The sequence below is a fragment of the Cetorhinus maximus genome, chromosome 13 (genome assembly GCF_964194155.1).
Source record: "Cetorhinus maximus chromosome 13, sCetMax3.hap1.1, whole genome shotgun sequence".
NCBI lineage: Eukaryota > Metazoa > Chordata > Chondrichthyes > Lamniformes > Cetorhinidae > Cetorhinus > Cetorhinus maximus.
Genome location: NC_135891.1, coordinates 99,031,386 through 99,044,161, shown reverse-complemented (window position 1 = coordinate 99,044,161; position 12,776 = coordinate 99,031,386). Strand labels below are relative to the sequence as shown.

At 41.3% G+C, this 12,776-nt stretch overlaps 1 protein-coding gene across 1 annotated transcript in view; it reads right to left on the bottom strand.

Annotated features, from left to right (window-relative positions):
• The window catches only part of LOC144688872 (protein unc-13 homolog A-like), a 425,192-nt gene that overhangs the window by 38,536 nt on the left and 373,880 nt on the right, over positions 1-12,776 (bottom strand). Inside the window, exons 33-36 of the mRNA XM_078555875.1 lie at positions 9,186-9,274; positions 8,496-8,648; positions 5,091-5,214; positions 4,056-4,061 (exon numbers count right to left, since the gene is read on the bottom strand). Of these exons, the coding sequence (XP_078412001.1) occupies positions 4,056-4,061; positions 5,091-5,214; positions 8,496-8,648; positions 9,186-9,274 (372 nt within the window). The remainder of the gene's footprint in view (positions 1-4,055; positions 4,062-5,090; positions 5,215-8,495; positions 8,649-9,185; positions 9,275-12,776) is intronic.

Here is a 12,776-nt window from a genome sequence, read left to right as displayed (position 1 = left end):
AATACTATCATGTCTTTCAATTTTGCTTTAATCTCTTTTATCCATTGGTAAAATGATAAAGCTTTCCCAAATAATTCCATATATGGCCATTAATTATGCATCAGACTGAAATCCATTCAGTCAGGAGAAAGTTTAATCTCATGTTTCATAAGTATTGGTTAAGAGATAATGAACTAATACAATCCAATTGTTATATCTGAACAAAAACATAACAATAGGGTATGTGACTTTATGAAGAATGGAAAATATATCATCTTTCTGGGAAAGATTTATTGTCCTTTGGTTAGGCTTTTTTCCTGAATGACAAAGATAAAGAAATACTTAGCAGGACATCATTGTCCCTTAGGTGGAAAGACACATAAAGCACTTTCATCAAGTCTGCTGGGGCCTGAAAGTTGGTTTTGACTGTTTAGCTGCTGTATTTTCATCATTTATTGTGAGTTGGCAAAAATGAAACAAACTCAGAAATTTAAATATTCTCCCCTATATAAAAAATAACTCAATAAGCTATAAAACAAGACAATAAAGCAAAAGTCCTATGACCTTCCTGCATTTAACTTGACAAAATCTCCAATGCTGTGTTTAGACCACTTTATAAACCCTTTGCCAGCAAATACACAGTTCCAGTTTCTGATTCTGCTTGTGAAATTATGCAGAAATTATGCACAGTGTCATCTTCAACCCTGCAGATAACGTAACGGTCAATCAAAATCTACATTGCCAAAAAGCTTCTAAAGCTCAGAAACTCCCACAGCTGTTCTTTGTTTTATTAGTCATAGTAAAGATAAATTACTGATAATTCAAAGGGGTGATTTATTGCCTGGTTCTTGCTACAATAATAATGGCGAGGCTATTAGCACTTACTATTATTACAGAGTGAATCTGACAGCAATCCTGGCATCCACGCCTGCACAGTTAAGCACAGAAATCCAGAAGTTGCTGTCAGAAATACCCCAATCCTCCTAAGGGTACATAATTCCAGGATTTGTATATAAGGCTCGGCATTGAAATCAGTGTAATGGTTTGAACTTACTCACGAGTTCCACACTAAAGACGACAAGGTGAGGGGCAGGAGGTTTAGGGAGGATGTGAGGAAAAACCTTTTTACCCAGAAGGTGGTGACGGTCTGGAACGCGCTGCCTGGGAGGGTGGTGGAGGCGGGTTGCCTCACATCCTTTAAAAAGTACCTGGATGAGCACTTGGCCCATCATAACATTCAAGGCTATGGGCCAAGTGCTGGTAAATAGGATTAGGTAGGTAGGTCAGGTGTTTCTCACGTGTCAGTGCAGACTCGATGGGCCGAAGGGCCTCTTCTGCACTGTGTGATTCTGTGACTGAAAAAGTTAAAGCTGATGCATTTAGGACTGAGTGAGTTTGTAATGGTGCATTAAGTAGTAATTAGTGCTGAACAACCTCTGTGGCCCTGAAAACATAATTTTACAGATGCAGAATCTCATTCTCTCAGAAGAAAATGAATAGTGCAGATTTTAAAAAATAAATTAAATTATTTTATAATAGTTATTTTTTAAAAAAAACTTTTCCTGTTTATCTCTCGTCCTTAATCCCATCTGTACTTCCCAATCTCTTTTTTGCTTTTACTGCATCATTTAAATCTTATTTATACTTCCTGTTTTATACTTTCTGGTTTGGACTCTGCATTTCTAGGTGAGGGTATTTCAATTGCTGTTGCTTGCTCTGTTCCCAGATGCCACAGATTCCATGTAAAACATGCCACACTGGAAAAATCCCCAGATTACCGGAAATCTTGGAAAAGAAAGTCTGTGGGCAGTTGTCAATGAGGTGAATGGTGAGTGCTGTTCCTTTGCCACTGAGAGTAAAATCCAGACCGGTGTCACACTCTTTAACACAATACATAAATCTTACTAATAGAGGTTACAGGCTTTTGTGAGGATACTTGCAAGTTAATTCCTTCCTTTTAGAGATAATATGCTGAGAGGAATGTATAATCTGAGTCTCTCCAGTATCTCCTTGCCCACGAATTACAACTTTTCATAATTAGCCAGTTTTGATGCCTTTTTGCACTGCTGGACTAGAACTAATAATACATTCCCTCCTTCTCCAGGGTTAAGTGCCATGCAAAACTTTCCTTATCTAGCAGCCTGGATCAGAAATGCTGACATTTTCCTAATGTAAGTTTATATGAATCTACATGAATGCTTAGCATCAAATTCTGGCTGACTGAGTGAAATGCAATGCCAATAAAGTGTACCCTTCATGCAATGTGATAAATTTCTTTTGCATCATGACAAAAAATTAAACCAATATTTGTAATAGGGGTGATTCAGCCTGAAGATATCCTCCTAAAGGGCCGTAGTCTTATATTAGTGATATTCATTATTGGGTTAAAGATAGTAATATTAAATTTATAAAGAATTAACATCAATCTATCTTCATTATGGTTAATGAGCTATACTGCAAGGCACATGTGGATGAATCAGGCTTTAGAAGCTTTTTGCCTAAGTTAGATGCATGATTGTTTTTACTGGTACCTGCTGAATAACTGAGATACATTAATTTGAGCACAATATTCAAAAACATGTCCTTCACATTTCTCAGAAATTCAAGTTGCTCTACAAGATCCTGTTAGAGTCATTATATGAAACAATTACTGGTGTTCAGTTAGAAGATGCTTTTGTTTTTTTTTAAATAAGCACCAAAAGTTCTGCACCACAAATGGGCAGGCCTATGAAAATTATGCCTTTAAAATAAATAAAAATTAGTTAAACATCATTAAAATCTCCAGCTAAAGATGCATTTAATTTTAGTTGAAATGTGTATACCCAAGTGGCTGTTGTAACACTCCCTTTGTCTTGTGTCCATGACAGCTTTGTCAAATCTCTCCTGAGCTCCCACCTATCCCTGACCTATTTTATTCCATCCCCTCTTAAACAGTATAAAAACCATCACATTTCTACCTCTCTTTAGCTCTGAAGGAGAATCATTCAGACTCGAAATGTTAACTCTGTTTCTCTCTCCACAGATGCTGCCAGACATGCCGAATTTTTCCAGCATTTTCTGTTTTTATTTCAGATTTCCATTATCCGCAGTATTTTGCTTTTATTATATGCCTATACATGTATGTGTACTACATGATATTGGGCTTCCCATTTGATTTTATCACCAACATTGAACTTACTGTTCATGGTGTGTTTGACGTAACATTTTTACATCATTTCTTATGATTTTATTTTGAGTTTACTGTGCATCCTTCCAGCGTCGAATAGTTTATATATGCTCACCACCTAGACTTACACATGATAAATGCCCACTTGGATGAGGTGTCAGAGAGCTACTAGGACCTACAGAATTGTACCTCACCAGGCGAGGGTCATAACAAATGTGGGGGGGGAAAGGATAGACTATGCTTTTCAGCTACATCAGCTCGATATAACATTCCTGATGACTGCATCAGAAAAGTTATAATTGTATTTATTTCTATCGGAGATTAATTGTTAAAACATTAGAATAATATAAAGTTATTATTCACTATCAATGTCATATTTGAACCAAATTGAGAAGACAATTTTGGACTATTGCAGCGCTCATCATTGTTAGCAGCTCTTATTATAAACAATGAACAAAATAGGACTGCAGATGCATTTCAGCATGGTATCACTGATTAGGTATCTCTTGCAGAAAAAAGAATCAGCCAACAGATTTAAAACACATATACTGCAGCTGTTAATTCAACAGAGGTAGCAACTGACACACATAATAACATTTCAACAAAGACAAGCAGTTAGCTTTTACTTAGATGGGCATTTCCTTGATATGCACATCCAGCATTGAGCTGTAAACATACAACACACTTCTAACAGACTTTTTAAATCCAAAAGGAGCAAACATTCAATTGACAAAACAAGGGAAATTTCAGGTATGGGAGCCTAGCAGAGGTAGTTATTATTTATCAGAGTCAGCCATGTGCATCAGCTTGTGGCAGCATACACTGACCAGCGCAGCCACACACAAAAATACTGGCTGATTCTACTGAACGCACAGCAGACAGACAGACAGACACATAGTGCTGTACTTACAATCATCTGCCATTATCAGAGAGCAAAATGATTAAAGAAAATGATAATCAGACCAGCATATTACTTTCTAGTTTAATGCAATTTTCAAATCAATTGATTTTACAATGCTGTTAATGTAAATGGTTAACACTAAAGCCCTTCGGTTAAATTTAAAAAAAACATATAGACTAAGATCTGAAGGTTTTAATTATTGAAAAAGGCAGCAAAATATTATCAGAGACCACAGTTACGCATTTGAATTTTAAAAAAGCTTTTGCCCTTTCAAACATTGTTTAATTAAAAATGGATTTACACAAAATAAAGACCATTACTTTGTATGAGTGCCCATACTGCACTCCGAACAAAATTCTAAATCTCTTGATGCAAAAAATGTCAAAGGTCTTCATGGATGTTAAATTATTGGCAGCTAAGCAATTAATATTAACATTTTTGTTACTAACTGCACAATCCTTTTTCTTGCAAGGTAGGGTATATTTAATTACCATGTAGATACAGGTAAGTGTTTAATGCCATCAGGATATCTAGTGGAAATTAACTTAATCAGCCACTGCTTTTTCCACTTCTTTACTCAAACCAAACTCTGAGATCTAGCCCGCGGTTACTTTATTTTGGTCACACTTCAAGCATTAGTGAATAAAAGCAATGCTTACAATGATTGGAACAGAATGCACTCTTCAAGCATTTCCATTGACCAATGCGCCAATTCAGCTCATGCACTAGAAGGCATTAGGGCAACCAGCCCACTCCATATGGTGAGTTTTTGTTTTATACACATTTTATTATTAAATTACTGCAGCTTCTTCATGACTTATAATAATGAGTAAGCTGAATTATTAGGCAACTTGATACTACAAAGTATAGAGATTACGAATAATATAAGTTATATATTTTTTTAAAAATCAACATGATTGGTCAATTTATCTTTCTACAGACATGATGGATCAATCTGATATTTTTTCAGCTCAGCTACATAAATTTGCTGCATAGGTTCACTAAGCCAGAAATACAGGTTTAAATTCAGAACTTGCTACTCACCGTTTGATCTGTTAAAGGTGGTAAGACAATAGTTTTCTCCATTGTGTTCATTACAATCCTCCATAACTCTTTTAGGACACGCTTCAACACAGTTTTCTCACAGATCTTTGCAAAGAGTGTCAAACTGGAAGAGGAAGAACACTTGCACAGATATTCAAACTAGCAACTGTTACAACTTGCACTCATTTAGGGCCTGCTTAGAAAAACGCTCCAAGACACTTCAAAGAAGTAGGTTTTAAGGTATATTGTAAGCTAGAGAGAGATGTAGAGAAGCAGAGGAGTTTATGGAGGGACTTCCAGAACTAAAGGCCCAGGCAGTTGAAGACACGGTCGCCAATGGTACAGTGGCATAAATTGACGTTGCGCAGGAGGCCAGAGGAGGAGTGCAGAGATCTTAGAGGTTTGTAGGGCTGGAGGAAGTCACAGAGATAGAGAGGGAAGGGTATGAATTTGAACACAAGAATGAGAATTTTAAATTTGCGGCACTGCTGGACCATGAGCCAATGTAGGTCAGGGAACAAAGGGGTGATGTTTGAACAGGGCTTGATATCCATTAAGATAGGGCAGAAGAGTTTTGGATAACTGAAGTTTATGGGGGATTAAAGGTGGGCAGCCAGCCTAGAGAGCTTTGGAATAGTGGAATCTGAAGATAACAAAGTAGTCGATGGGCTGAGGCAGGTGAGAGTATATGTAATACTAGGGAAGTGGAAGTAGGCAATCTTGGTGATAGAGATCATGTGGGGGAGAATCTTTGGCTTGGTAAGCGGCCCCCGCTCGCTGAGTCTTAAAATGACGCAGGGTGATGTCGGGCGTGCGTCCTGATGTCACCGTGTGTCATTTGGATTTTCAGTTCGGCAGGCGTGCAGCCGACTTGGCTGTGTGCCCACTGGACTGTCAAAGGCCTATTAAGGCCATTTAACTAACAATTAAAATAATTAACGGAGCTGCCTGTCCAACCTTAAGGTTGGTGGGCAGGTGAAGAACCCAGGCAGCCTTCGCATTTTTCATGGATCCTCATCCACGGGCGGGATGAGGTTTCATGAATGATTTTACATTTCCTCGAAAATTTTTATTGAAAATAATGCACATGTCCCTGCTCATGTAACAGTTTCACATGAGGGGACATGTCATAAAAATTTTTTCAACGCTTTATTGAACTGTTAAAACTTAAAACTAATCTCCCTGAGGCACAGAGGTGCCTCAGGGAGATTTCTGTGCTTTTTCGCGTGCATGCAGGGAAGAGCGCACTCCCACCTCAGGAACCCACCCCCATTACCTGCCTGCACAGGGAGCGCACAGCCCTTCCAGGTGCGCGTCACACTGGGTGGGCCTTAATTGGCCCGCCTACATAAACTGGCGGCGTGGACCTGATCGGGAGCGCTGATCGAGTTCCCGCCCGCCCACGCCTGCCCCTGCACAACCCCCCCAACAGGGGGAAAATTCTACCCATGGAGTCAGATTGGCTTTGCAACTTGAGAATAGTAGTTTCCTTAAAGAAACAACCTTACTAAGGTTGTTTAATCCTTTAATTGCTATAAATAAATAACGAACTTACATTTATATAGCACCTTTCACAACCTCATGGCCCCATTTAAATAATTTTTGGTGTAGTCACTTTTGTAATGTGGAAAATGTGGCAGTCAATTTGTACACAGAAAGGCTCATAAAGAGTACTGTGATAATGATCAGAACATCTGTTGTTTTAGTGATGTTGGCTGAAGAATAAGTATTGATTAGGACACTATGCTGCTTTTTGAAATGGTGTGATGGGGTCTTTAGTGCTCACCTGAGGGGCCACATGAGACCTTGGTTTAATACCTTATCCAAAAGACAGCACTTCCAACAGTGCAGCATTCCTTCAGTACTGTACTGGAGTGTCAACCTAGATTTTGTGCTCAAATGTTTGAGTGGGATTTGAACCCCCAAAGCTCTGACTCAGTAGTAACAATGCTAACCACTGAGCTAGGGCCAACACCTATTAGAATAAATACACAGGGAGCAAATACACAGGGAGCTGCCTCAGGGAGCTGAACCATTTTAAAATCAAAAATAAAATTTTCAAAATCTGAAAATAATGGCCTAACATGGGGCTAACTCACAATAACATAAATAGAATAAAAATTCTGCCCAAAAATTTATACTTATTTTTTATTTAATTGTGGAAACCTCATCCCGCCTGTGGATGAGGTTTGCTAAAAAATCAAAAGGCCGCCTGGCTGATTCGCCCACCTACCAACCATAAGGTTTGATGGGCAGCGAAAAATAGGTTTGATTAAGGGCCTTAATAGGCCTCATAATCGTCAGTGGGCACACTGCTGACTCCCGTGAACCCCCTCCCCGCCGATTGAAATATCGTGTGAGTGCGTGATGACATTGGGACAATCGGGTCGGACGTGTGCTCGCATGTGGGATGTAAAATCCTGCCCATGCATGGGATGAGAAGGCTAAACTCCAGAGGAGATAAGGCCAGATGGAGATGGGAGGGTGTGTGTGAGAGAGTGAGTGGTGATGTCCCTCGAGCTGGCAGTGAGTGAGATGCCAGTGAGTGTGAGATGGGCTTGTGAGTGGGTGAGTTGGAATTGATGAGACGTTTGACGTACCCTGGTGGCATGATGTGATCATTCATCCGTTTTCTGCACTGAATGGCCAACCTCTTGTGTGCAGCGTTGGCACTGACCACCACTGCCACCACCTCCCAAGCCAGAGTGGTGAGACTGATGGGCCTCCTGCAGCCACAGCGGGCGGAGGTGGGGGGAGACGGGGGGGTGAGGAGGACTTCACAGTGGGCCTCCACAGCGTCTAGAAGGCATCCCAGGGATGCTGAATCGGGAGGCTGCAATCTTTCTGGCTTTTGGGGCCATGACTTCGTCGGAGCGGTCATGGGCTGCAAGCTCTGAGAAGTGTGCATTTTAAATACTGCGCCTGGAGCGAGGAAGCGGCGAGGTAATGGTGTGGTGGGCCAATGGGAGGTCACCAGCCTGCGATCCAGTGTGTTTGCCGTGACTGCATAATTATGTGGTGGGGAGGGGACGATACAGCGCGAAAACCTGTAAATCCGCCATTTGGGCCAGCGGGTAAAACGTCTTTTTTCACGCCCATTACTGCGCTTAGTGCAAATTTGGGATGATTCCGCCCATGGTGTGACATCTTTCTTCCACTACACCCAATTAAGGGGGAATTTTGACCTTTGGTAATAGTGTAAAATTGGCAACTTCAGCTTGGCCCACCTGTTCTACACCTCTCCTGACTTTTGTTTCCATTGATTTTATGAAGACAAAAATTGGGCCTTTCGCCTATGCAGTCATTTTGAAAGCAGATGAATAGGATTCAACTCTACCCTCTCAAAGAGTCAATAATGTGCTCAACAAATGTTCTAAATTAAAAATGTAGAAAACTCTGACTAACTTGCTATCCAGCAGGTCCATGAGTGGTTGGAGAACATTGTCAGCATCCTGAGCCACACTGTTGCAAGCGCTGGCGGGGACATTTCCTGTTCCTTTCACCTGGCTGAGAATATCTCCCATCTGCTTCACACATTCCTCAATGTGAGGCTGAAAACTGAAAAGTACCAAACGAGAATCAAGCGTGACATTAAAACTAAATTATACTTTAAAGCAAGCCAAGCTAAAGATGCAAAACGCTGTACATTTAAGCTCTGGTATCTTTTGTGATATGTCATTAATTTTATTTGTAATGGTTAAACTGCAAGTGAAACATATATATTGAGAGTCATTTTAATTAAAATAAATGAGAATTGCTTGTCCCAATGAAACTGTTACTAACTCTCTGGACATATTACCTGGTAGACAACATTTAAAAATTTATACTCGTTATAAAAACAGTTTTTCAAAGTGACCAATATCAAAATCACTATCGCTACATATTGTATTGTCTAGCCCTAGCACAGCTTCTTGTGCAGTACAAGTATCAGAACGCCGCTCTAATGAACTACCAAATGTACATTAGGTCTGGTATGAAACTTTTGATTTTGAAACTAATTATTCAAAACAACCTTCTTCTGATAAAAGGTGGCCAATGCATGACTATATTTAATTGCAGAAGTTTTAAATACTACAAGCATGTTGAAATTCTTACCTTAGTGCAAACACCCTGCTAAGATCATCCAACACATTATTGAGTTTTATTTGTAGCTCTTTTAAAATGTCACTGGCCTCGGCATTCAACTGAAAATACAAACAGGTATTCACTGTAAACACTGCCGTTATTCAGAAAACCACTAGCCAAGCTGAACATGGCGGAGGGGAGAGGAATTGAGTGGAGAATTTTTAAAAAAGATTGTAGAGGGCCAGAAGCAAAAACAAGATGGGTCAATAGTTTTTTTCTTGTTCAACCTTTTATTACATGCTCATATTTTTTTTCATAATTGCACAATTGAACCACAGACCAATATGAAGCTGGAGTGTGTATAAGCTCAGAGCAAACAATTTATCTCCATGAACAGGAAGAGAACCACTAAATTATGCATATCAATGCTCCTCTTGAATGACAAACTAATACCATACTATAGAATTTTAAAAATCACCAAGCTCATTACTAATAGTTACAACTCTTGACATATGTGAGCACTCCATCTCAGAAGCAAATGGTTGTGTGTGATCATGAATTGTGATGCATTTCCAGTACAAATTAACTGTGCAGAAAATTCAGCCTTGAAGGAGACAGTGTTTATTTTTTATGTAACAAAATAGCACCTAAAGCTTCCACAGTTTTTTCCTATTTCTATTCCGATATTAATACACAGGGAAACTACTCAAGAACTTATTTCAAGTTTCATTAAAATAGCCCAAATCTTCCGGTCTCCAGATCATCGGAGACCAGGCGTACGGCTGAAGATGTGCATCCGGACCTTGTGGAAATCCTGACGTGTGGGAATTTCCCAGGAAGTTTAAACTCCCGATGGGCAATTCCCCGGCCCTGGGAACCTCTGTGAACATCTCCGACTCAGAGGTAGAGTCAGAGGGCAGGAGTTTCCAGCCCCACTCGCTGCCGAGATTGTCTGGTCCCGCTGAAAGTCAATGACCTCCTGGCTGGCCGGCCACATCCTCCACGAGGGGTCCCGGCACAGCGGGACAGGAAAATCCCAGCCAGAGACTTTGGACAGACCACAGTACTTAGCTGGGCAGTACCCAGGAAATGTTAGACAGATTAAAACCTAGTCTTTCAGCTGGGGAGCCACATAATTGATCCCCCAATCGCCACCCCGCCCGACCCACAAACTACCCTTAACCACACTGACTACACTCCCGACCACCGACTACCCCCAACCTTACCCAACCACCTCTCCAACCACCTGGCTACCTCCCATGAAAGCAACCAGCACCCCCAACCCAACCACCACCCCAAACAGACCCGGCTACCCCTCTGAGTTGACTACCAACTCTCACCACCTCACCCACTTACCTACCCATTCTCTCATTCACTCATCCACATAACATTCATTCACTAACATTCAAACTGGACCTTTATGTATACCATACCGCAGCTAGCGCTGTAAAAAAAGGGGTGTGTCCGGTCTCCCTCCAGACTCTAGTTGGCTTCAATGGAGTTCCCTGAGGGACGCTGCACTGTGCATTTCTGTGGAAGCTGGGCTTGGAAGGTCCTGGTAGAAATGTGCAGCAGTGTCGATACGGGGGAATTTCCGATTGCAGTGGCAATCCGACAGTCATTGCCATTGCTCGCCAAGATCCGGCTCATTATTTTTGGTTAAAACAATAATTGTTTAGAAGCTGTGATCCATACATCTATTTTGAACTCAAAAGATAATACATGAAAATAAATTGGATTAAAGAAAGCAAAGGGGACGAAAGTCTCAATCTTTGGCAGTGACACTACAATTATGCCATTTTATTGTGCTTAGTTAGGGGAAATCTGTGTTTTGGTGCATTATGCCACGTAAGCACTGCTATTGCACTAACATAAATTTCCTCAAGTGCAATCCCTATCAAAGCACCTCAGGGTACATTTCTGTAGCTTAATTATTCAAGCAGTTGGAAGTTTCCTGAGAATGCTAGTCCTGCAAACGTGTTACTTTAGATCCCAAAAAAACAGGTGCAACTTTACAGACAAGTGCAAGTGAGGAGTTGATGAGCTGCAAAGGGTACCTACTTCAGTTTTTTGATTACAGGTTTCCAAGGAACTATTTTTAAACTTCCTTCACATTTTGTAATCACTGAAACCTGCACTTCATTTTACCGTAGTGCTTTCCACCTCCCCCTGAAAATATATGTGAAATCCCTGACATCCCTCACCACCAACACTCGCATTCAGATTGACATTGGACAAGGGACGGTTTCCCAGGGGCATGCTGTCATAATGGAGGAGTTGCAGCAGCAGCATGGCTAGGCCAGGAATGGCAGGGCAGCATGGCAGAGGACAGAAGTTCACTGGGTACGACTTATGTATAGAAACCACATTAGTCCAAGAGCACCTTTTTGAGGAGCGATACAACAACAGCTGTGCCTCTCCATGGGTGTCATTGAACATCACTGCCAATTTCAGCATGAAGATCTGCAGATTTTCTCCGCAGCCAGAACTGATCCGCCTGTGGCAATTAAAGTGGCAGCAGCTCTCAAATTTAATGGTTCTGGACCCTTCTACATTGCCATTGGATACCTGTGCAGCATTAACCAAGGAACATTCACACTGTAGAGTGCAATGATGGCATGCATTTGGCATTGATGATGCCAACCAAACAGCTACTGATGTGCATGGATAGAAAGGGGAGACATTCCCATGTAAAGCCACTCATCTGTGATATAGATCAGGCAGTATTCTTATTGGCCACAGCAAGGGCATAGAGAACAGATTCTGCAAGATTTCTTCATAGATTGATGGACTATGGTGGCATCACTTTAGTTTTATCATCTTCTACACACTCTGCCAGATGGCATCAGAATAGACTTCTGTGGTCCAACAGGACTTTGCCAGGAAGCATCCCTGCAGTGCAAAAGTCCACTCCAAATGAGGGCCCCCTTTCCTTAAAGATGATTATAACCATAAATAACCAAGTTTATGATAACTGCATAATGCATTCTGAACAAAACATTACTTCATTTATAAAAAAAGTACCTACACTTTCTCATCACTGTGGTTCCTCCTTTTGCCTCATAATGCATTCGTGTCCATGTGCTGAGTTTAAGTGCTCCCTCAGCAGGAGAATTGGTTGGCCCCTCATGATATTCAGAAGGGCCACCAGACTGAGATGGACCTTGAATCGTGGCAGTTGGTTCCCGAGAGGAAGCTTCTCTTAGCTACATCTCTGGGGGTTGCTCCTGGGGAGCCTTGTGTTGCACACAACCACACGCAGACATAATAAGACATAATAATTCTGGCATGTGCTGCTGTCCTGAGCGATGACAGTATCTGGCACAAGGAGTCATGTTGCTGCCATTTCACTGGGACCTGTATCTGTAGCCCCCCTGGTCAGCTGGATGGCTGGTCTAATGGCAGCTATGAGGTCTGTCCAGCCGAGAAACAACAGTGGCTGTGGTCAAAGCAGTGATCAATACTCTGCTGCACTCTGTACCCAATTGCCTCCATTGCTGCATTTCATGCACCTATGGAGATGGAAGCTCCCACTGGTTCCTGGTCAACTGTCATCTGGGGCTCTGTTGTAGCTGCCACTTGCTGCATTGTTACCTTTATGGGACAGAAGCCTTCATAGTT